This window comes from Falco biarmicus, chromosome 3, assembly GCF_023638135.1.
Source record: "Falco biarmicus isolate bFalBia1 chromosome 3, bFalBia1.pri, whole genome shotgun sequence".
In the NCBI taxonomy this organism is placed as follows: Eukaryota; Metazoa; Chordata; class Aves; order Falconiformes; family Falconidae; genus Falco; species Falco biarmicus.
The window spans coordinates 60,349,728-60,376,088 of NC_079290.1; the positions used below are offsets into that span (position 1 = coordinate 60,349,728).

Here is a 26,361-nt window from a genome sequence, read left to right on the forward strand (position 1 = left end):
GGATATTTGGCCATAGCAGCAGAAAGATAACCTTTCTAGTCAGCTTTCTCCTTGAGACCTGCCACCTGGACGGTTCACCCTTATTTGTAGGTGAACATATGCTTGGATGGGGTACTGTGGTTTAGTGAATTAACGTGCATCAGCTGATACATAATAGATGCCTGAGTCTGTCTGTAATGGATTCCATGTGCTCTCTTTGCCTCTGGAACTACAGAAATTTTTACATAATCTTTCTTTCACTGAGGCGTATAGTAAGTAATTTTCTTTGCATTTGCTGCACATAGTCTGGAATAATACCTGGTTAAGTATTGCAATTCAGCTGATGTGCCAAAATGTCTTATGCTATAGTAATATCCATGGTGGTCTGAGGAACTAGTGTGCAATAGTGTAACTTCACTGGTTTCCCTGTAGATCAGTTAGTTTATTATGAGGAAGCTCTGTCTCCCTTTTAACAGTTCATAGTCAGTCGTCTCCATCTTGGTTGCCTCCATCCTCTCAGTAATCTGTGATGCTATTTCCTTATTCACGCAGTGATACTTGCAATTTCTCATAGTTTCTGAACTCTTTTCATCCATTTTCATGCTTTTTCTTCTTCACAGCATCTGTTTTGAGGGGAGGCAGGAAGTTAGCGGCAAGCGGCTGTGAGAAAGGCAGGAAGAGGAGAGAGGGTATATGTGGGTCTTGTGAGGATGTGTGTCCAAGTTATGTGAGAGCTCAGATGACTGCATATATGGTGGGAGAAGGCAGAGGACCCATCTGATACGTGTCTAGCACCAGGTCTGTTTCCTAAGCTGCTATTAATTTGATTCCAAAACTCCAACCTGCTTTGGCACAAATCCATGCATTTCTCACATAACCTCCAAAATGTAGAAGACTTCCTCCAAGGGAGTTTTTGAGGCTGACCTTATTGAACAAAATCAAGAAAAGTCTGCTAAGAAGATTTTTGAGGAATGATGGGGCCTTTTTTAACTTTTTGTAGATGAAGGTTGGTCGTTTCCTGATGAGTAATCTTCAGGAAAAGATTTGACATTAGTAGGTGAAGGGACAAAGCAATGTAATCGTGTGATTTTCTTTGTTGTGTTTTAAATCACATGTCCATGTAGGCATCTGCATGTTTGTGAATGCCTTATAATTCTGTTCCCTTAGTAGGACACCTAAAAGGTGTCTAACTGCAAATGAAACCAAAAAGTACTACAGAACTCTGAAGACAAATCATATATGGTAACATTTCAGAGTTATATTTATACAGTTCACTTGAAAACAGTGGTGTTGGTCTGGTTTGCTGTTGCTTCATGAAAAACATAGGCAAAATAACTCCCACTAATGGTGAATGACTAGAGACTGGATTGGGTAGCGTGGAATGAATTTTAATCCAACTTCTAAAGATTTATTTGTTTAAACCACGTATTAACACATACATGCAAATAATTCAAAAGATTTAATAATTAACAGTATTTTGTTATTGTAGCACCAGTTATCCAAGCTTGTTAATACCTTTCATGTTGAGTTTCATTTTAGAATTGACTTTTTAGAAGTACAGTCTCTGAATGAAGTAATTTATTTCTTTTAGTGTACAATAATTTTATTTTTTTTTAGGTAATTATTTGTGTAGGTTTCACCCCATATGTAAGCTGTACGACGTATATAAATCACCATGATAACCTGCATGTAACAAACACTAGTTGTAGCTTAATTACTGCTTATTTAAACTTTTTCAAGTATTTTGGTGATTAAGGATATGTTTAATTCCATAATTAATGGTCTTCTACCTGCTACTGCTTAAAATTTGCCATTGACTTCAGCGTATATCAACATTGTAGTCCAGTTACTGATTACAGTATAGTTGCAGTAACATAGGTTCAATCTGCCAAACATCTTCTGAGGGTTAAAGATAATCAGCACAACTTGTTCTTTTCTGCTGTGCCTCCTGGTCTCTGAGCTATTTGTTTTGAGGTAGCTGGGGTATTTCTACAGAGCTAGTCTTAGTTCTGTATTATAAAATCCCTTTAGGAGTGCTCCCTTGAGGAAGCACTGGCTTCCTCTTTTTATCACTGGTCACAGGAGAAATTGTTTGCTTTACTGAGCTATTGTCTACTTGGTGCATCTTAAGCAAGAGCATCAAGGAATTTATCATACCATTAGAGACAGCCTGCAAAGAAAACAAGGCTTTGCATAATTACTAAGACCTTCACCCTCCTCCTTACTTGAATAGAATTAGGATGTACACAGAAAAAGAGGATTAAATGCTATGTAGATTTCTATGGGTAATGATGAGCTTGTTAGATTCTTGTGGAGCAGTCTCAGTAGGCTGAGAGGCTCTAAAATTGATGCTTTGAGATACAAGTCCTGAAAAGGCTGCTGCACTAGTGAGGAGAGGGTGGGAGGGCTTTCTGGTGTTTGTTTTTGTTTTCTTTAATGTTATGGGTTTTTTCCTCATTTGGATCTTTTAGCAGGAGGAAAATCTGTTGATTTCAGGATTGTTTTCTGGTTTTGTTTGTTCGGGGTGGGGGAGTAATTATTTTTTTTTCTTTTCCCTAGGTTAGTTAATGATTCTCTGGCCAATTAGTACTATTTTTAATACATTTTATGTTTTTGAAGCATTGCAGTTTTGGAAATTTACAATATGCAAAATGCCACTAACGAGCTGAGTCTGTTGAGTGGCTTGTGTTCCCTGCTCCTAGCCCTGCAAGCAAGCAATTTGGCACAGCACAGTTGCAAGTTACACACTGTCCCCTTATCAGTTTTTTGTATTTTGAATTATTTGCTTTGTACTTTGCTGGGAGTCAGGCATAGCAGCAGTGAGCTGAAACAAATCTTGATTAAATAAAACAACAAACACTGCAGTTTTAAAATCCAGAAATGAAATTGAAAGGATTAAAAATAGCTTCCAGTGGAGTAACACTACTCTCTATGCCACCGCACCTTCTTTAAACATAAATTCCTATGAAGATGGAATGAGAAGACGGGATAAGAGCCTGGCAGTAATTCCTGATCTCTTTTAGTAAGGACACAAAGGAGTTACATGGTATCACTTCCCACGGAGATGAGATTTACCCTTTACCATTCTGACACTTTCTCCTATAAATTAGGAGTTCAGGGAATAAGCCAACCTACCTTTTCAAATATGGACTTAAACTTTCATTTGTTTCATAACCCGCTTTGTACATGCTTTGCTTGGAGTTTGGCTCACGCGATGTATTTAAGTCATCAGCTAGGACAGAGAATTAAGCTTCTTGTGCAGCAAAGGTCAGGCTTGCATTCTCGTTTGTTGTGTGCATTGCATTCAACTGCACACATGCAGTTCCTCAACTATGCTTTGAACTCAAAATAAACCTTGAAATGCATATTGCATTTTGAATTACAGCCCTATGTCAGACATCCTAATGAGCTCTTCTTCATTGAGTCGGGTGATCTGGGTATAGTTATTTTGAGAAAGATGTCCCAGGGCAAACCAGATGCCTAAATTTAAAACCCCAAAATTCTAAAACCAGCCAAGAATAAGCAGGCATGCACTTTCTGTTATATGCACGAGGCTCTGTTATTATCACCTGTCCCTTGTTCCTAAACCAAGAAAGCTTCTGGGCCTTCAGTAGAGAAATGCAAGACAACAATTGCTTTAAAAACAAAAAGAGAAGAATAAGATTTAATAGGCTGTAATGTCAGGAGCTCAGTTTTCAGTGTTGCTCACCTGTAAGAGGTTTCTTTGGAGTCTCAGGGTGGCAGCAACGACCAAAATGTTTAATGTGGTCGAGTGCAGGTGTGAGTGCTGAATGATATTTGTCGGGGAGTGAGAGGTGGGGAGGGAAACGGCATAAAGCGAATTCCTGGCCAGGGAGGCCTGACCACATTTTAGGCAGCCCAAGTCAATAACCTGTGACAGGTTTCTGCAGGGCCTGGGAAAGGGCCAGGTCAGGAATGTCCCTTCACGTGGCTTTGACAAGGCAGCAGTTGCTGTGATCGTGCCTCAGTGATAAAAGCGGGTAGTCCTAGGGTGAGTCAAAAGGAAGAAAAGAACTCAACGCACAGGGGTGCAAGGCAATGCCAATTTTCTGGAGAGAAACTGTTCCCAATGCCTTGTAAAATCTAGTCAAAGAAAGGCATTCTGTGCAGTAAAGCATGGCAGGCAAAGAATGCAGTAAGTGCTGGGGACAGTGTGTGATACATCACTGCCCACTTAGCGGCGGTGCAGGGGAGCAGGATTGCAGCCTGACATTAAGTAGCTTTCTTATTACACCTTTCTCTTTCTTGTTTCTGCAGAGCACTATTTTTAAGTCATGTGAAGCAGAGAGTGTTTATATTAGGTACAATCTACCCTTTGACTAAAAGCATTGTAATTTTGCAAAAACAAAGGCAGGAATTTACGGAGTAAGGTTCCGTGGCAACAAAACGTTTTTATTTCTATTGTTCTTTGGAACTGACAAGTTATCTTGAGTTGCACATTTTCAGCAGTAAGCATTTACGTTGGTGAGCAGACCCTATTTCTTTGTTCATACGTAGCAAGGGGAAGTGGCAGGAATGAAAAGCTAATTTTGCTCTTCACTGAAGCAGGGAGGATCAGGGACAGTGCAGTGCTAAGCTGCTTCCCTGGTTCCTGTTTGGCAGGCCTGAGAGGGGGAGAATGGTGTAAAACAGCTCTCAGGCCAATGTTCAGCAGTTTTTCCTGAGCAAATGAATTCAGTGTTTTAACTGGTTGTTTCCGGACTGATAAGGTGGGGGAATAATAGGCAAAAAATCCAAGGGCTGCCCAGTCTAATGTTGCTGGAGTGTTGTATCTGTTTTGACTGGGGTCTTTTATATTGCCTGCAGGTGTTGCGTCAGCCATGAGGAAAGGCAGAGTTTGGAAGTGGGAGTAGAAATGTCAACTTTTGCAAGACAATCAACTTTTCAATTGTGAAATAATGAAAAAAACTGAATGTGAAATAAGTTTCTAGGTTTCATTTCTAGTGAAATTACTAGCAAAACTGATCCAGATTTGTGAATAGTCTTGCCATCTCTAATACAAGCTTTTCAATTAATAAATGAGCTATCAGAAGTGTTTCTAGATCCATTTCTGTGCACCCTCACCCTCTTACAGTGCGCAGCATACTTACTAAGACTTTCAGAAAGGTGTCATGCGTAGGATCAAATTATTTCTCTTTAGTGTAAAAAGGGAAATTGCTTAGTTAAGCAGATATTTTAATCTGTAATCTTCATTTATTAATTTAAATAAATAAAAATACTGGATTTGGATACAGCAGTTGATAGTATTCCACAGCCTGTGGACAGAATGGAAATTATAGTACTTGGAATAGCTGTCATTTTCTTTTATACATGAAGTAAAAGGCACATCAGTGATATGTCTTTGACGATGGTATATCACTACTGGCTGTAGTGTCTCTTTTAATTTACTAAAAATCGCATATTTTGTGTCAGAAGAGACCAAAACTGATGATCATTAAACTTGATACCAGATTGGCTATTGCTTTTATTGGAAGCATGAGTATACGGACAATATTTCAATTTGAATTACTTTTCCTTGGAACATGCCCTCTATAGTGACAATAATTGTAATGTAATAGTATGTCCAGCTGGTAGTTTCTTGATACATTGCCTGGCTTATTTGTGGTAATGACATTTTTGGTATGTTGTCTGGAGATAAGGCAGGACATTTTAGATCACTCATTGAGCCTTTCTCTGTTGTCATAGGCAGGTCTGATGCAGTTATTTCAAGCTTGTAGTTTCTGCTTGTGAACAGAAGGAATGGGTTTTTGTTAGAATCTACAAGCTATTTTTGTCTGTGAGTGTATTGCAATAATGAAGTACTTAAAAACCTCTGGGAGACCCTGTAGCTAAGCTCCCATGTTACAAAGTATAGAAATTATTCTGAGATCGTCTGCTCAGGTATCGTGTATGTTTTGTTTTCTAGAGCTCAGGTACTTGGTTCTACTGGAAGTCAGGCAAACCTTTGGAAAAAGCACTTATATGCAACATTTTTTTTTTAATAGTTAATCCTCATTATCTGGAAGTAATATTTTTAGCAGGAAACTTCTGACTGGTTTGGCTGGCTGCTTCAGAGGTGTGCATGTGCCACTTCCTCCTGGGTTTTTCTGGAATTTAGCATATCTAAAAGTGAAGAACCTGAAAAAACCTCCTGTGCTCTGCAGTGGATAGGATCATGCATCAGCCACTTTTCAGATGGCTTTACGCAGATCTCCTTGTACTGAGTGTTCCAAAATAGGAGTTTATTGTTTGTTGATTTGGTTTTGTTCGTTTTGGTTTATTTGGTTGTTGTTGTTTGTTTTTTTTTTTTTAATCAGATACATTTAAATAAAAATGAGAAAGTTAACTGTGTTTTTTTTCTTCTTAACAGAGAAAACTCAAAGCCACTAGGGAATACAGGAGAGAAATCAATAACTGTCCCCAGCCCTCTGTGTTTTTACAGGCAGGTCTTTGCCTCCACAGTTAGATTCAGTTAACTCAGTGACTTTCTTAATGGCAGTGTATTTCCCAGGGAAAATTTTCCACCATTTCTGAGACCTGGCTGTCTGCTCCCTGTTCTTCACCACTGTGTTGTAATGTTCCTGCATTAACTGAAGGTTCCTGGGACTATGCCATGGTTCTCACGCCCAACAGTCTTTCAGATCATCTCAATTTTGAATAGGCTTGGTAGCTCTTAAAGAAATGGAGCAGTCTTCTTCTTCTTCCAAGGGCACTAGCATAACCTTTTTTTTTTTTTTTATCAGACAGTGTAACACAAACTTAGGACATACAACAATATTAGTAACATTTGTTAATAGAGAGAAATGCTTGTTCTTTTTTCAAAGTTCAGTGAGTGAAAGCTGGAGCTGCATTCTGGGTCTTGCACTGCTGTCCAAATTTAGGGTTACTTTGTGCACGCCACCTATCTGTATTACCATTTCAAGGCTGTTAAGATGAGGGTAAGAATGATCATGACTGGAAAAGCTCTTTCAGGTCTTTGAATGCAAATTATTCTTTAAGAACCGCTTTTTTCTTCTTTAAGAGCATTTGCTTCCCAACATAGTTCCTAAGACCAGTTCCTCCAGGAGATTTTTCTTCTTTGTAAGAAAGAGATGCTTTGAGCTTTTGAATGGTTTTGCTCTGGGTGCTCTACTGAATGCTGGGAGCCAAATCCATACCTTGTTCACTCTGTTGCTGTGGATCAGCAATGTCAGCTTGAAGTGTCCTCAGAGTTCCAGTGGGCATTTAGAAGGCCACAGGCTGGGGCTTGTGACTGAGCAATCCTTTCCTTGCAGAACTTGTTTCAGCAAAAATTTGTTTGGTAGCTTTCCTTATTGCCATCTTGTGTATTCTTGCTGCTGTCTTGTTCATCTAGGGGCAACATTGGCACTGTAGGTTGAAATTTTTGTGTAGACAGGAGGCAGAACTAGAAAGAAAAGTAGGTTTTTCTTTGTCAGCCATGTGGAGTTAAAGCCATATTTACAGCAATTTCACTCCAGTGAGATGGGGAAAGAGAAATGGACAGAGTTTAGGAAAATGATATCTGGGATATCAAGAACAGGATTGATGTCTACAGATAGAGCAATGGGAAAGATGGGAGAAGGCAGAGGCAAGAGGTAGTGAAGAATTTGCTCACCTCAAGTTTATTTAAAAATCCGAATCAGTGATCTGCCAGTGTTTATTCAGCACCAGGAAACTGTGATGTAATATTGCAGGGCTGTATGTTATCTTTGTGACATGTTTGCATTCTGTATAATTCTCTTTCTGCTGAAATAGTCACAGTAAAGGATATGTCATGTAGTGTCCTTCTGCATCTGTTCCAAGGTCAAGTACGGCATATGTGTGAAAAAGAGTTCCTAAACTTTGTGTTCCTCAGTGTACTCCCTGATACTTGTTACAAGAGGCAATTAGAATTTTTCCAAGCAAAAGGGAAGTATTAAAAAAAAAAAATCACAACCTGGATTTGAGGATGAACTTCATGAGCATTGGTTTGGAAATGTACCTGCTAACATTACTGGCATATTTTCTTCTGTTCCACTTGAACATTCTTGGGTTGTTCAAAGCTAAGGCTGCCAAGGTTTGGAAAGGTTTACTTTTTAAGTGTACTTAATTCTGATTACAAGAATGGTCCATTTATTTTGTGACCTATTTATAGCCATTAAACAAACTGGCAAATGGATCTGTTTTACTTAATTCACTACATTTGGTGGAAGAGTAAGAGCATGGAAAACACATTCATGAAAATAGGTATGTTTGTGCCTGATACCACACAAATCTCTGTATACTGCAGAACTGTGATTTTTTGAATGAAAGTAAGAGTTTACTCTGCACAGCGAAGTATTGAAAATAAAATATGAAACTTAATACTTAAGGCTATTATTAGGTAACTACTTTGGCAGACCAAATATTGGGGGGATTTGGTTATTACTCATTGTGAGCTATGTATGATCATACTTGCAAATCTCCAAAATAGTATGAACATGAAAAAATGTGATTTGTATTCTGGTTAATTTTAATGATATGAACAACGCTTTTTGAGTGTTTAGTGTTGTTTTGATTTTTGTTTGATTTTATTTTGTTTTCAAGGTGTTCTCAACATGTGGAAAGAGTTGATGTATTTTTCCATAACATAATATTTTTATACTCCCTGTGTTACAAAGCAGATAACTGAAATTCTCTTCTTGCTTCTCAGGTTGTTTTTGAAGTGGTTACTTCAGGTCACCCAGGATATGTGGCTATTGATGAAGTGAAAGTTTTAGGACATCCATGTAGTAAGTACCTATCTGCTGTTTTAAAGCTAGGCCCCTGAAATGGATGTGCCACTATGCTTCAATAAATGTGATGCAAAAAATAAGGAAAATGTCAGAAAACAATATCACTGCTATAAATATAAGCTGAGTATGTACAAAGCATTGCTAGTATTTGAGCGCTGCACCTTATTGGTATACTTTACACTTTAAAGGCATCTCTTACATACACCTTGTGGACAGCACTTGGCATGAGCCCCAGACCCCCTAACTGGGTCGTCTAACAACTCCTTCAAGAAAGAAGGTCTTCAAGATTTGTTGACCAGTTTTCTGTCTGCATAAAAATTCAGCACAGCCACAAGCTGAGACATTAGTGAGAGCAGATAAACACCACAAGAACTGAGTATATATGGTTATTTTTCCAGGGCTTAGAAGGAAGAGAACTCATCTGGGTGAGAGGGCTGAAACTTTCCTAGGTTACTTAGGGTACTTCCCAAGATTCATGGCTCAGTTTCTGCACGGTTTTACTTTCTTATGTTTCAGATATGTTTCCTTATCCCCTTGCTAAGTATATGTAATACTTAAACTATCCTAAGTTCATTTAAAACTGATGTCAAAACAAAACCTTGTAAGTTAAAGCTTGTAATGTAATTGAACAGAGTACTTAAGTAAACGATTGTTTCACATATTTGCTATTTGTTAAATAAGGTGTGTTAAGATCATACATGGAATTGTAGGTTGTAATCTTATTGACCAAATGACTGAATGGGGAAAAAAGGCACCAACTTCTGTGTAACTGTTCACCTTCCTCTTATACCATGTTGTCCCTGTATGCATTCTTTGTGGCTTGTAAGAAAGAGCTGCAATTTAAAATAACAAGCGGTTTATCAGTACCAGAGCACCTCATAAAAATGGTTTTAGCGTTAGCAGCAACAAGACACAGACATTTCTTCAAATACAGGCAGTTATGCAGAATCAGCAGCTGGTATTTCTGAATCACTTAGTTCTAATAAACACAGCAGGCTCTCATGTTGTTAAGACAGTATTTGTGCTTCTGCATTTTGAATTTGTATCTTTGGTTCAGGTAGGATAAGTCTAAAGCAGCATTTTATCAGCTTAATAATTTTTCTTATACAGATTTTGAGAGGTTTGATCTGTGCATTTCTACTAATCAATTCTCAAAACCTGCAAGTAGCTCTTGTTAATATGGAGACTGAGTTATGCCCCATAGCACGCAGAGTTCTAACGTGACAGTGTTGAAATGCAAAAGCTTTAATGAAAAGTTCTTTGATGAAGTAATTAAAATGTTAGAAATTAAGATATCAAACCAGTTATATTGTCTACAAGAAAATTGAAAAAGTGTGAAAATTGGAATAGAATTACTGTGTGTCTAAAACTTTGCAAGACTCATAATTCTATCCTTTCCATATATTGCCAGAAAAAATACTTCTGAATTAACTCTTTAAAGAAATGGGGAAAATATTTGCTAGGCAGTTTTCTGGGTAGCACAGACAAAGACCAAACAAAAGGCAAGTTGTAAGCACATAGAACTGAGAGGGATGGATTGTGGTGAGTGGGTGGCTAGTTGGTTGGGGGTTTTCTTGTGTGTGTGTGTGTGTGTGTGTGTTTATTTCTAAAACCTCATGCCCCTCTCTACTTAGGCCATACCTGGTAATTCAGAAAGGCTAGTTTTCTAGAGTTTAAGAAGACTCAAGTAGGGTAAAAGCAGATGTAAAAAAAAAAAAGACTGATAAATAGGGAACTTAGTGAAGAATTTTACTGGATAATCAGATATTAATAGTTTGATAGGGAAGGTGAAGGATGACTTTGGCCTAAATTCTGTCTTTTCTAACTGGCAAGTGTTTAAGAAAAAAAAAACAACAAAACAAACCCAAACAGTTTGTCTGATAAATTTGCCATAAGGACAATTATCAGGAAAATATTTCCTTCCATATTTAGGTATTGATTTGAGCTTTTTTATTCCATCTTCTCCTTATACTGCCTTGCACTGGATATTAAGCAACTTTTTCTAGCTGGTTAGTTATATATTCCTTAAAACTGTAATTTCTGCCAGTGATAAGGTCTTGAAAGAAACTGTCAGCAACACTTTAAAGGGTTGTGATGGTCTGCTAGAAAATGTATATTTAGTCTGCCAGTTTATTGCTAGTACTAACATTTCGGTGTCTGAAAGCAATGTCCAGAGCCTGGCTTATCTGCTAGTATGGACAGTGCAAAAAGTACCCTTGCCTGCAGTAGGATTTGAATGGTGGGGGAATACTGCCTTTTCAAGGATAAGTTTCTGTATCAATTCCTATGTTTTTGTGTCATGTGGTTGACGCTTTTTGTAGTAAAACAAAAATACACGTACTATTTTTCCTCCTTCAGTGGACATAGTTCAAGCTTGGATATTTGTTTAATTTGTTAGGTTATTTGTAGCTGTATTGCTTTAATTTTTACTGGGGTTGTTTTCTATTCTGAAATGAAAAAAGTATTGGTATGGCAAATGCATTGTGTTTTGCTTTTTTCTGCAGTGTTGTTGAAAATAATCGTATTTAATACAGTTGTAGTTAGTGAGAAGTGTTACATTAGTTATTTTAACTGTTTGGTGTGCTACGTTTCTATAAGCATCCCCTCTATAGAAACTGAACCTGTTAAAAAGAAAAACCTGTTTCCCTGACAACATCACTCAACTTCTTACTGTTTTGTCTAGTTGGTAGTGTAAGTATCTAGTATGTTTTCGTTCAAAACATAATTAGTTTCCAATATGATCTTGATTAATAGAGTGTTACTGAAAGAGGGATGCTGAGCTAAGGTAATTGACACAGCAGGAACAATTAAATAACACCCTTCTTTTCTGCTCTTTCCCAGGTACAGAAGTAAACCAACCTAAAAGCTAATGTGTAGTCAGTGATAGGAACCTTTTGAAGCAGGGCTATTTCATAATCAGTACTTCCATGTTGCATAACTGCAATACTTTATCTTCTTCCAACAGCAAAAACTCCCCACTTCTTGCGTCTTCAGAGTGTGGAAGTCAATGCAGGGCAATTTGCTACTTTTCAATGCACTGCCAATGGTGGAACAGACTCAGGTGACAGACTCTGGTTACAGGTAATTTCTTTCTTTTAATGCACTGAGATCTAGGGGGAGGGGAGTTCATCACTCTGAAATGGATGTAAAACATGAAAAATGATAGGGCTGTTCTTTTCATCAGTATTAGATTTTATAGCGCCTTTGAACTGTTGCATAGTAGGTGTTCTGTTATAGAAAATGATACTGGAAGATTTTCCTTGCATGTTTCAATGGGATGCCTTATTAAAAATAAACATACTGTTTCTGTTACGTGTGGCGATCATGAGTAAAGGCTAAACCCCCAAGGAAGAGTATGTGACTTTCTCATAATGTCTATGCTGGCTAATTGCAACATTACGCATAATTATTTTCTTGGCTTACCTCTATCTCTGTTTAGTATTTTCAGTTAAAATTGCATTCTTACTTTTAAAGTCTGAAGAAGACCAGTATAACCGTAAAATCTGACCATCTGTATTACTGAGCCAAAGAATCTTACCTGTATTCATTGAGTCCATAATTTTTTACTTATTCAGGAATGTAGCTTCTAGATAGGTGTCAGATCTTGATTTGATGACTGTCTCCAACTCATTGTCTTTCTGTAAAGATAGTCTCCCCTATCCATATGTGTAACCTTGTATCAAAAACATGCATCTTACTTGTTCTCTTTTAGTAATGGGGAAGCAAGTTGAATCATTCCAGAGTTGTCTGTTCTTTACAGCAATCTTTACAGCAAACAGTAGTCTGTATTTGGACGTAGCATTAGGGATGTACCAACCTCCAGATCCCTATGCTTTCCATACTTGAAAAACAACATGCTAGACCTGGGGCATTGTATGTGAGAAGGAAATAAGGATGCCTGAAACGATGCCTAAGGAGATCAGTCAGATGAAATTGCAGTATGTGGAGGAGGGATAGGAGAAATTGAGGCAATAGTAACAGGTGGGACTTAGAGATTAAATTCTCTGTTTTTGTTGTTTAAACAATTTCAGGCTTTTACTATAGTTTTCCTTTCACGTTACACTTGTTGCAAAACTTCATCAAGCATTTCTGACATGATTCATTGAAGTGTGACAGGTTAAACAGCTAAATAGTTATAAGAAAACTAGCATGCAAATAAATAAGTAAACCCACCTGAAAAGCAAAGACTCATATTTATCTGTACATCAGTGGTGAACTGTTACGTCCATCCAGAAGGAGCCTGATGAAATACAGTAAAAGGCAATGGAACTCTCCTTTGTTTTTATATGAGTTTGCATGGATATTTTCAACCTCTGTGCTGATACAAAGCTGATGTTTCCCTAATGCATCAGCTTTCTAAAGCCAGTATTACAGTGTTTAATTGGTAGAATAGACTCCTGTCTTTCCTAAGCCACTAAGATTTTTTGAAAGAATTATTTTTCCAGGCATGGAAAGAGTTTAGTACATATGGGAAAATAAGAGGCTGCTATTTCGTCAAGGATAAGTTTTCTAGAACCTTTGAACATTTGCATAATGCTCTTTTGTAAAATTGAAGGTAGAATTCAACGTAGGGAAATCCTGATTCCATAGAGATTTCAGGACAGTATAATTTCAGCTTTAACTTTCTCGCGCAGAATTTAGGGGACACATAAATTCTTTGCAAGGCTGGAATGTAATTTCTTCATGTAGGAAATTAAATATCTTTCTAGATTTTATGTAACATAAAATGTGTCTTAACAGCAGTAGAAATTTCAGAATATCTTTGCTGACCTTATTTAAGTGATTCCTTGTTTATACATGATTATGAGATTTACTTTTTTTTTCTCTATATGAAGGATAGGAAAGTAGTGACAGATTGACTTTTTGAGGAATTTTATCATCCTTCAGGGCCACTGTTTATTTATCTGCCCATACAACTACAGGTCCCTCTGGTAATCAGTCTAAGGTTGTGCAAATTCCAGGCCTGCCTTTGTGTAAGAACATTTAAAAAGTTGACAGGATCTCCTAGATAGCTTGGACTTTTTTTTGTACTTGTTTGCCAGTTTCCACAGATGTCTGCTGCAGCTTACAGTAAGACTGATCAGACAGTTCCATGTGTGGGATGCTGCAAATCAAGGCTGACACACAGTTCCCAACAGCATTAGTTGTATCGTAGTGTACTAAGTCACTACTGGGTAACAGATTCCCAGACCTTGCAGTTCTCTGTCAGTCTTCTGAGACCATCTGGTTTCATGGTGTGATACTGAGGAATTTTGTAAATGACTGTTTGTAACATCTCATGACACCGCCAGAGGACCGTGAGTACAATGCAGCTATCTGTAATAGCTGTCAAAAAACATTGTATCTTTTACCTCATATAACTAGTTAAATGGGTGTTAAAGATCCTTTCATTCCTGGTAACAGTAGAACCAATATTCAACTACAAAACATCTTAATAAAAGACATTCTTAGGTACAATAGAGCTAGATTAAAATGCGCACCATTCTCTGGAGGCATTTATGCTAGCAGTCAGGTAATAGGGATGCAGGGTTTATTGGTAGTACAAACAGGTCATGCAATCTCTCTGATATGCCTAGTTAGTTAACCAGTAATATTAAGCCCTTTCTACCATCCTTTTGATGGTTTGTTTCCTTGAATTTATAAAACCTTAAGGGAAATCATAGTAAATAAATAAATACAGTAGCATGATTTTTATCAGGCGCTTCTCAGCATTTCTGCCATATAAGTCATATCAGAAGACCTAATCTATTTGGATTTGTCAGTCCCAAAATAGTGAGATAATTTGCTCCAAAATGTTTTCCAATAGCTGTCTTTTTTTTTTTTTTTCCAGATTCATATTGTTAGTCTGAATTCTAGGTAAATTGCCAGGGTGAAATCACAAAACCACTGAATTCAATGACACTTCTGACTGTTTTGAGTAGTGGCAGAATTTTACTCCTGTACTTCCATCTTTTTTATGTAGTATCTCTCAGCTTGTATGCAGCAGAAGACTTCAGGTTTAGTAGTATGTATTTTTCTGGCAAAGAGGTATTTTAATTTTACAGTCTGTTAGACTGTGAGGGGTGTATGTTCCTTAAAACAAATGAATTATTTTAACTTGCTTGGTTATTTTAGTCTCCTTGTCTTTGCTGAGTTGTTTTTTGAAACAGCATATATGTTCTTAGTTTAATAATGGCCAGGCCTTGAAGCAGTCCTAAGTGAAATCTATAGATCGCATTTTACTTCCCTCCCTTCCCTGCTACCCCCCTCCCCTTCCTTTTCAAGCCTGTCCCTCTTACTCCCTATGGAATATGAAGTCTATTAATTTATGTAATATTATGGAAGTTTTTGCAGTTGAAAGGGTGATGGGGGAGCTGCAGTTCATAGGTTAGCTGCCCAAATTAGACCACTGAGCCGTGAAATTTATTTCATCATGCTATGATCAGTATTAATCCTTTTGGGAAAGGGAAGACAGAAATCTGTTTTACCTATTCCGTAGTGCAGTGCTTTGCAAGAAAAACATTTTTCCTGATCGTGCTAGGCAGCCGTGCACCCTAGTGCATGACCTATGATTGCAAGTTTGTCAGGTAATTTGACAACAAATTGTGGGTATTTTCAGTGATATCGTTTCAACTTAAAGTCAAATGAAGGGACTCAAGAACAAAACACAGCATCACAGAAGTCTGGTTTTGTTGTTTTAACTTGCGTCCAATTAATAAGTTCATTGGCTAGATTGTATGTTTATGAATTCATGTCCCCATTAGCTTATGTTCTAAACATAAACATACCTTAAAAAGAAATTTGATTACACTACTGAAAGAATGCTTATAATTAACAGATGTAACCCATCTGCTTGCATTTTCTTTATCACATCTGTGGACAGCACAGATTATTGTCAGTATGGGATGACTCTTTCTATTCCATTGAATGACTGAGCAAAAATGCCATTCCTGTGCCATTTCCTGTGCTCCCACTGTAAGGGCTGTAGCAATTGCTGTAATATTTTTTTTTTTTTAATTAAACAAATTCCTCTTTGAAACTACAAGCTCTGGAAGTTGACACCAACCATAGGATAATGCACTAGGCACTAAAGAAGCTGGGAATCCCAAGTAATGGAAATACACTTCAGAGAAAAAAAAATAATGTAGGTGGGAGCTGTAGTTAGAATTTGGGAAGAAATTAACATGTGGAGCACAGAACAGTTAATCGTCAAGTGAAAGCAGCTGAGACAATGTCTTCTGAAAAGCTTATGCTAATATTAGTATTTAATAAATTGGCACAAGAAACATGAATCTTTATTATAGGAGAAAGAGGGTAGAATTCATTTTTGGAAGTAACATTCTTTTGATGCAGCCTAGAACATTGAAAAAGCATATGATTTTCTTTCCACCAAAATCTTTGAGCCAGGAATCTAAATTGTATCTTGCAAATTAGAATGAACTTTAGGAAATAAAGATTTACTTAAAACCAGGTAAATTTCTTCCACTGCAAGCGGGCCCAAATTATATACATATGTAGATTTTCTTCTCTGCAAATATATGAAATTTGAACTGTCATATATTGAATATTTACACATACACAATATTATAATTGATAGTAACTAAAATTAAAATCACTATCAAGTGAAAACCACTTAAATATTAAAATAAATGTTTCCAAGGCAATACTTGGGGAAAAATGTGCCTCTGCAGCCTTAAAAGTTTGAACCTTTTGAACCTACCTTTTTTAAAGTACATACTAACATCCTGGTTTTTTTTTTTGCTGCAGATTCCCCATCTCATTCAGTATAGTGGACATACTAAGTTGGTTAATAGCTCCTTAATATGTGGGTTTCTTCATACAAGCGTATTTAGGGCTTCACTTTGCTTACTAAATACTATAGAAATCAATTCTGAAAACAGGTTTGCTAATTTTCTAATGGATTTTTTCTACTAACCTTAATGCTTCACAATATTAACTTGTTTCTATAGGGTGAATAGATATGCGCTTCATTTTATAGTTGAGGAACACGGAAACAGAAACAAAAGCAAAATGATTCCCTTGCTTTTGGAAACAGCCTCTGAGGCATCTGGACCTGATTCTCTGTGTGTAAGACACTGAGCATTTTCCATGCTTAGCATCCTCTGATGTTAATTGCAATAGCAAGTGGTCAGTACTTCAGGAAACTGACCTCAAAGACCAAAATTTGACATCTAGAATATCAGTGTACTGTTAGAACAGTCCTGGGAAAGTTTAAGTGACATGACATAAGGTCTCTGTGACAGAGGCAAGTCTGTTAAATCATGGAATCACACACATGCTGCAATTGTCGGGTTTCTTCATTAGCTTCACTGGCCTGGCTCCACCTCTTCATTTTCCTACCCTCATTTGCTGCTGCTTCTATTTTGCAGCTGGTTCATTCAGTTCCCTCTGTGTGATATTTTGCTAGTTACTTGTTCTAGAATGGTTTAGAGCATGGCTTCTGGGAAATTACTGTTCGGATGATACCCAGGCATCATGAAATTCCATTTTAATATCAAACCAAATCTTTCAATATTATTTTTTGTTGATTTGTTGTAGCATCACTAAATGTGGCAATTAAATTTTTTCAGATACTTGTACATTGACTCAGTGTGGGTAGCCCTCCTTGAGAGAGGTTCCTCAAACAATGGAAAGCTACAGTTGAGGGGTCATCACTTCTGTGAAGTGATGTATTTTTCCTAGCCTCATTCTAAATTGTGGTTGAAATTCAGATAGTTATTTTAAAATGTAATTCTCAGACACATAACTTTTATTGCAGAAATATAGTCCTAAGAGTAAAAATTTGTTGAAGGTAAGCAAGTAACAACAGGATCTCAGGATATCTGACAGCTGTAGTAAGCAGCATAATCAGACTTACCAGTAGCAGGAGACTAATGGGTATTCTCCGATAGAATGGGAGAGGGTGAAATCTTTCATACCTATGTTTTATGCATGCAGAATGCAAGCTACTTCATTTGCAGCCAAGAAACTTAGAACAGTATCACTCTAATGGCCAGCATTTTCTACCCTACTTAAGCCATTTATTACCTGTTAATAAGGGATTTGGCTTTTCTTCTTGTCTTTCCTGAAAGCTGTCTTTCACCTCATTCAACGTGTCTTTTGTTTTGTATCTTCAGTATTCTTTTGCTGAAGTTATGAAGAGTATAAGAGATTTTGTTCTTCTGCATACAAAACTGCAAAACCTGTATGCATTATTTATTATTTATTCAAAGGAAGAGATACAATCCTGTGAGAGAGGGAGTTCTGGAAAGCAAATTGTTTTCCTTAGGTATACACACAGACACACAATATATTTATAGGATATACAAAATTGTGTATGTGTGCTTGTTTATGTATATCACATGAAGTATCCCAGAAGGTCAACTGAAGTCTTAGAGTTTCATAAGCATTTTTTGTTAAACTGTCTGAGCCTTTCACATAATTACCATTTTCATAGCTAAGTCTGGAAGCACTTGAGGAAAAAATGTTTCAGCCGGTTTTGAGTACTAAGATAATGAAGCAGTATTTCACTGGTTAAAATTAAATGATATACATATGTAACAACTTAGTAACAGAAACAGATGGAACTATGAATGTAAACTGTACAATGAGATAGGCCTAAAGAAGGTGTTCCTTTGAATATTATAAGAACAATAGTTTGGGTTTGATCAGTAGGTGCTTTTGTCTACTAACTACAGGAGATCTTTCTTCCTTCTGCTCATGAATAGCTGCCTTCCAAGACTGATAAAACCACCTTGTGCATAGCAAATTGTCTTGAGTCCATTGACTTAAGAAGAGCTTTAATGACATCAATCAACTAAGTATTTTGCCAAGACTACACACATCCTGATGAGTGTGCATCCTGATGTGTTTTTTTTTAGATAACCTGTGATGATTTTACTGTTACAAGGGTAATTAGTGCCCTGTAGGGTGGGGTACTATCTATTACTGAATAGATGAAAGGTAAACTTGTTTTAAAATGCTGCCAAACATTTAATATTATTTCCAGGTTTTGGTATGTTAGTTTCTTTGCATCCCCCTCTCCATTCCAGTGTATATTTAGTGCCTTTCTTGCAGTCAATATTGTATATTTTCTATTAATTGTCATTAATCAGTCTTAGTTGCTTTTTGTTAATTGCATACTAGTCTTTCTACATGACAGAAAAAAATTCTATGAACAGCAGAACATAGGAGGCTTGTGGTGTGTGTCATGTTTGTGTTACCCAGTGTCTAAGAAGCTGTGATCTTTGATGAAAACCTTTCCTTCATTATCTGCCTTAAATATGAAATGTCTAATGCCTATAATATACTTTGGCTTGTGTTTGGGGCAGTCTTGCAGAACTGTGCTGTTTATTTTTATAAACTTTGTAAGAACTGAAATACTTCAAATGTGCCTGGATTTTTTTGGAGGCTTTAGGTTCTTTGAGGAGAAATGTAAAAGTAACACTTAGGCTGAAAAAGAAAGAAAGAACAAAACAAAGCAGAACCAAACCCATGTTTATATTTGGCTAATAGAAAAACTTGTGCAGATTAGCAATTATGTATAGCATTCATTATGTATAGTGGTATACTTTACATTGGATAATAATGCAATGCAGAGACAAATCACTAGCAGTGTACCCTATGAATCAATACTGTGGCAAGTACTTTTTAGCGTATTTATTACTGACCTGGATGATGATAGAGTGCACCCTCTTCAAGTTCACAGGTGCTACAGAGTTGGGATGAGTGGTTGATGCACCAGAGGGTTGAGCTGCCATTCAGAGGGACATTGACAGGCTGGGCAGAGAGGAACCTCATGAAAATCATTAAAGGGAATTTCAGAGTCCTGCCCCAGGGAAGGAATAATCCCATGTACCACTGCACACTGGGGCCTGACAGGATTGAAAGTAGCTTTGTGAAGAACCTGATGATTGTGATGGACAACTTGACCATGAGTTAGTCATGTGCCCTTGTAGCAGTGAAGACTAACAGCCTCCTGGGCGGCATTAGGAGTATTGCCAGCAGACCAAGGGAGGTGATACTTCCCCTCTGCTCAGTACCGGGGAAACACATCTGGAGTGCTGGGTCTGGTTCTGGGATCCCCAGTGCAAGAAAGATACAGACGCTCTGGAAGAAGGTTAGGGGTCTGGAGGATCTGACATAGAAGGATGCAGCTGGGAGTGTTAATCTGAAGAAGGGAAGGACTGGGGAGATCTTGAAAGAAGTAGAGATCACAAGAGCCAGATTCTTCTCAGTGTTACCTAGTGCCAGTTAGAGACAGTGGGCACAAGTTGAAATACAGGAAATTCCACTTAAACATAAAAAAAAAAAAAAAAAAAAAAAAAAGATTACTGTGTTCAAACTCTGGAACAGGTTCATTGGAGAAACTAGGGAGTCTCCATCCTTGGAGATATTAAAGATGCATCTGGATGCAGTGATGAGCAATTTGCTGTAGTTGATCCTGCTTTAAGCAGGGGGCTGGGACTACATGATCACCCCAAATCCCTTCCAACCACAGTTATTTTGTGATTCTGTGATAATATTTTAAAATCACTATTCTTGTCTATAGCATTTAGCAACTTCACTGATAAGGAAATACTGAATTGGAGTTTCTCAGGTGAGGTGAGAGTGAGATGTACACGGTTTTTCAGCAGTTGATTAGATTCCTCTTTTCCCATTTTAACCTCTTGGTTTGTCTTTTCTGTTAATTTCTATTTCTGTCAGTTTACACTTCTTATTTCTTACTTTACTTCTGTTGATCATAAAGGAAGAGAAAGGAAACTCTTAGCAATTAGAGCACATACAGGAAACCCAGTAAAGCAGTTGGGATGGGGCTTTGGCTGTCAATGAACACTGACCTATTAAGCCTCTGATCACACTCTAGTTCCAATAATTTCTGTGAAAGAAGTAGAATATTGCTAGGAGAGTGTTAGAAATACAAAATCATCTGTTAAAGCAGAAGCTGCAGTCTAGTACTGTGTGTAAAATGCCAGGAGTATAGGAAGTGGCAAAAAGAAGCTCCTTTTCATATGGTTTATAAGTGTGAAGTAAAGAAAATGCAAAGAATAGGGAATGTGAAGCATCTGTGGAAGAATGTATTGTTATCTCTATATCCATGTTTCTTGCATAATTTTTACAGCACGATTTTGTGTGTACAATATTATATTAGCTAGTTGGGTTTGCATTTGTTAATTCTGCCTAAGGTTTAGTTTGTACAGACTTTGTCACAATAAATTTTTAGGAGGCAAACTTCAATTTTTCTGCTTTTCTGCATTTTTAGAACTTTAATAAAATGTGATAGAAGGATTTAATTTAATTTACATATTCTCTTTCCCTAAAGAGAGGCATTAAGAAAAAAATGTAACAAATCTCAGCTTTCTAAACACCAATTCAAACTTAAAAAAAATTAAAATATGTTTATATGTATTAGAGATCCCATGCCAAATTCCTGGAATAATCTATGTTTATTTTATTTGCTCTGATCTGGCTGTGAGCAAATGTGCATACAAGAAGCTTTGTACCTTAAGATGGTGTGTGTTTAGGTTGCATAAAAAGTCAAATAAATTTTTTAATATGTATACCTAAAGGTCCAAACCAGTTCCTCCTACAAAAGAGTTGTTAGGTTAGATGCTCATCCTTTGAGGAAGATGAATGCATTGCTTATGTGAAAAGCTTTGTTGTGAACAGTTACAGCTCTTCCCTGTGGGCCTAGGGCTGAAGGCTTCATCACACTTAAGAGTAATCCTTTTCTGTCTGTTGGGATGCAGTCTCCTATCAGGATAACACCAGCCAGTTGGTTTTGTTTTTGTTTTTGTTTTTTACCTAGGCTTACTGGTTTTACTCATATATGTATATAGATTTGATAAATCTTTCTCTGATGCTAAGATTTCTCTTACCAAATCTTCAATTATTAGTGGTAGCAGAGACTAGGAGAAATTAATTGTGGACCGTTAATGATAAATCCTAGTGAACATTTGCAAGAAACAGAAAGACATCTTGAAATCAATGTATCTGTAAGGTGTTTTGGCTCCAGTGATGTTTTGGAGCTGAACAGTAGAAAACATCCAGTCTAGTGTTCTTATTAGTAACCTATGTGCAGCTGAATAATCAAAATGTGCTTGGAGTGTGGTAGGATGTACAGTAAAGGTGACTTTGCTCCTTGGACATCATCTTTTCCTTTATAGGTTGACATCAGTGAGGCCAAGTGGTGTACTCTTATCACTGGCATGACCCTCGGAGTGCTGAGATTGATTTAGGGACTAAATTCTCGAAATCAGGGAACTGACATACTCTCAGAAGTGTTGGAAATGGGTTGCAAACCTGCCACCCTCCTGTTTTTGCACCCAAGCACAATGAAATCTTTCCTCCACAGCAGTGTGCTGCTCAGGCTGGTTCTTGCAAGGGAAGCACAACTGGGGTTCACAAAGATACTATGACCAATGAAATGCACAGCTGAAAAAACTAAAATGCTTGATGGTACGATAGCTACTTTGAATCTGTGTTCTAGCTTTACACTACGTGTATGAGATGGTGGCACTGTAATAGTAGAGGTAAAAATGGGCTTTATGTTCTCCCGCTCAGAAACACTGCAGAAGCCTGGCCAGCAAAGGTAATTTACAGGGTAAGCCTACCAATCCACTTGGACTGTCCTGCCCAGCACAAGAACCAGGTGTCAGTAACCATGAAGGAACATCAGTGTGATTTGCTATTAATACTAAAAAATGCAGGTAAGGGGAAATGGAAGAATAAACTTGACTTCTAGCCTCATGAACTGGCTCCACCATTCCTAAGTGATGTGGAAGTTTATGAAGTTAGCCAAAATAGTAGATTTCTGGTGAAAATACCTGACAGAAGCAGCTGTGAAGGTTTACATTATGACATTAGTCAAAACCTTTAAATCAGAAACTGTTCATATCAATGAGCACCACAGACCACATTGGTAGTGACACCAAAAAACAAGTAAAAACTTCAGGGGATGTGGGCAAATTTGATGATTTTATTTCAAGAAAACTAAACAACCCTTGACACGATAGAAAAAAAAAAAAAAAAGTATTGCGGCTAGTGAGGAGAGAGGTGCTTATCTCTGTAGTGGTGCCAGCCATCCATCAGGTTGCAAGGAGTGATAGTGGGTGGTGGTCTCCAAAGACCTTTCAGCATCTGTCTAGCAGAGGTAGATGCTGCACTGCCGAAAGTGTGCTTGTGGCACTGAAATGCACATTTTGTTTTCAGCTAGTATACCAGCTGTTCCTGCTTATGAAGGGAATGTGGAGTCTGGAAAATTTCAATATAGGTATTAAAATTTTTGTCTTGAAAAAAGTGTTTTTCATCACAAAAATATAACTCTTCATCCTCTCCCTCTTTGTTAATCTCCTGTGACCAAAAGAGATTTTGGGGAAAAAGTGAATCTGAAAAAATCACAAACTATAGAAGTTTTGCCTTTAGAGGTACACTGCAAACTCTGTGACATCCACTAGGACCTTGGTTATGGACAACACTGCAAAACCTTAAGACAGCTGGAGACAACTTGGCAAAGTTTGTTTGCCAGTAACATGAAAAATCAGTAGATTTCGATCCTACTCATTCACTGAAGATGCTCTGTTGCATCTTATGTCTATGAAGTGTGTCTAAAGTGCCAGTTAAGAGAGCGACTATTATTTTATTTAACAAGGATGATATGAAACTTGGACTCTGGATAAAAAGTTTCTGGTAACAAGTAGCTGTTCTTTCTTCTTCCTTTCTTCCTTGTTTTAGAACTCTCTGAAGTGTTCAGAAACCCAGAGATTAATAAATTGACTACATACATTGATTTGCAGAAAATTTGTTTACGTGCAGACATTTATGGACATGCACAAGTTAGTGGGGTTGCACGTAAATCTATCCCTCTCCTCCATCGCTATTCAGCCTCATATATATTCTTACCTGATGAAGTGACCTGTAAGAAAAATTGTCCTGGAATTACTTTTATCAGTCTAACCTTTCTGATATTCTTGTCTGAGTTTGAAAATGAAGTGACCCAAGCAGTGTTCTCTTTTCAGGAAACTCAGTGTGATATGTTAATCTTCCAGTTTTTCTGGAGTGTTAAATAATGTAGTACAAGGTGATTAGCAAACCTGAGATAATGGAACAGTTGAACTATGCCACTGGGAGGGCTGGTTAAATTCAGCTTGCTTTTCAAAAGCATGTTAGGTATTTCTTTTTCTGGACCCTGAAGATTGTCTTGATATGAAACACAGTTCAGCAGCAGTAGAATCACTTGGGAACATGTACGAGTTAGGCAATTGATAAAGTAAATTCAGTACTCTTTCTGTGCTATTCTCTTGGACCTTTGGGAGAAAGAAACAGTGACCTTTACAATTAATACTGTAGTTAAAACATACAAACTTACTGCTGGGCGGTATCGTGTTCAAATTGGAGTTAAATCAAGACTTCTTTTTTAAGACCCAGGGCTGTTGAAGCTGTTTTGAGGCAAGGAGGACCAAAGTAAAGATTAAATTAAATTAAACCCAAAGGGAAGATGATAGAAAGGAAAGAGAGCATAGGGGAAGGTATGTGTTGGGGGTGGGAGCTGTTAAACTATGTGACTGACTCAGTAATGAAGACTGAAACACCTCCAGCTAAACCCCCCTCTACAGTAGCTTCCCTGTTACATGAACCAAGGTGTAACTACCTTACTTATTACTTATTATTACTGTTCTGGTTGTAATTTATTCAGAAATTGCACTGTCACAGTTGAGAGGTTTATTATGGCTTTCTTTAATCATAGGCATGTGTCTCTTCTTGCCATTCATTCCTCTGATTTGGAAGAATTTTCAGGAGGCTGCTGCCTTGCCCTTAGCAGGGCATTGTTTCTCATTGCCAGATATGTACGTGCCTCTTTCTTGGCTACTGCTTCCTTGCCTGCTTTGTAGGACTCGGTATGCTTTGGTTTTCCTGCTGTTCTGGTTGTTTAAAACTTTGGAGCGGACTTCAGGTCCTCAGAACTTGCATGTTGGGACTTGCTTCATCCCATGCTATTATTCTTCCAAACGAGATAACAATTTTCCAGAGAAGAGAATGTGGAACATGAGCACACTGTTTTTTAACTGTCCTATTAGGTACTTGGATAGAAAAGGCAGACAAATGCCTGTACTGGATCACTTTGCATTGTGTATATGGATGAGAATTATGCTAACGGTGTTTACTTTCTCGTATTCTCCTCATCACTCTGCTCCTTCCCAGCCTGTCCATAAGCCTGGCATCTGCAGAATTTCAAGCCAGAGTATTTAAAATCCTATATATGTTCTCTTAATTTTTTTTTAGCAAGGTGTTCTTCCTAACTCTTGGAATTTTTAATACAAAAAGGATGATGAGAAGCATTTAGTTTGCATATTTCAAAGAAATAAGATACAGCATTAGATTAAATGACTTTACAAGTAGGGCTATGAGTTCAGCAAAATGCTTAGCAGATACATGGATCATTGCCATAATTTCTGGCTAAAGTATAAATCTCTCTGTTAGAGAAGTGCAGTTTTCTCCAGACATTTCTGAGGATGTAGTTCCCTACAAGTCATTTTGTTTTGTATTGTATTGTCTGCTATTAAAGATGAATGGAAAGAAGATTTGGACTTTTTACATAGTTTGTGAGCACTTACAAATTCTTAGAAAATGTAAACTCTTCTCAATTGCTCTGGAATTTAATGTGAAAATAAAAAATAGATTGAGCAGGGTTTGGGGTTTTTTTTCTTGTAAACTCTCCATGTAATAATAACAGATTTGCTCCTGTCAGAACGATATGAAAATATTTCAGTATGTAAGTACAGAGTAACTGCTTTGGGTAAATTACACTGAGTTTAACGACTGCAGAAAATGCAATAATGTCTTTATTTACTTTCTGTATGTTTATTTATATCTTCAAATAGATGTCATTGCTTGATATTTGATAATATGACTATTCAATATGGAACTTGAGTAACATTTTATATTACCTGGCAGCTCCAGGTATCATAATAAACAGAGCTTTATGGAGAGCAATGTGATTTGAAGAAAAGGCTCAGTTATCAAACATTAAAATATCAAAAGCTGAAATCTTTCTTGAAAGGTAAAATAATAACATTTTGCTTGAATGCCAATTAGTTACACATGCCGAGTGTAATTCTGGCTCATAGCAGAATAATTCTAAACAGGACAATAATCTTTTTCCAGCATGGCCTCATTACTTGAATGAAATACACTTGTTAACTTACACAGATGGAATAAATAGAGGATAATCACAGGATTTGTGGTGGTTCTAATCTAGACTGACAAACAGTTGTCTTGGTTATGAAAGCAGTTCTAGAAATTCAGAGGTAGAGCCAACTGTCTTAATTATTGGAATGATATGAACTCTGTAAAGCAATTTTGTTGAGGTATTAATTACTATTTGATTTAATTTCATACATATTTTAAACAAAATTACTTCTGGCACTGCTGATGTTATTTGAGATCCCGCTGGTATGACTTTAATCATAATTTTATAAATGCGCATATTTAAATGTAGAATAATGCAAACTCTTTATTTTATTAAATGTATGAAGAGCTGCTTAATCTACCTGTATGGACAGAGGGTGACTGACTGATGTTTCCTTTTAAGTCTCTTCTGGCAAAATTGTTGAAACATTCCTTGAGAGCGATTAATGCAGTGGTACTGCTG

The 26,361-nt window shown here is 37.2% G+C and overlaps 1 protein-coding gene across 9 annotated transcripts in view; it reads left to right on the plus strand.

Annotated features, from left to right (window-relative positions):
- PTPRM (protein tyrosine phosphatase receptor type M) overlaps window positions 1-26,361 on the plus strand; it is a 481,749-nt gene that overhangs the window by 153,643 nt on the left and 301,745 nt on the right. For all 9 annotated transcript variants that reach the window (XM_056332147.1, XM_056332148.1, XM_056332152.1 and 6 more), the window contains exons 4-5: window positions 8,651-8,729; window positions 11,698-11,813. In XM_056332147.1, the coding sequence (XP_056188122.1) occupies window positions 8,651-8,729; window positions 11,698-11,813 (195 nt within the window). The remainder of the gene's footprint in view (window positions 1-8,650; window positions 8,730-11,697; window positions 11,814-26,361) is intronic.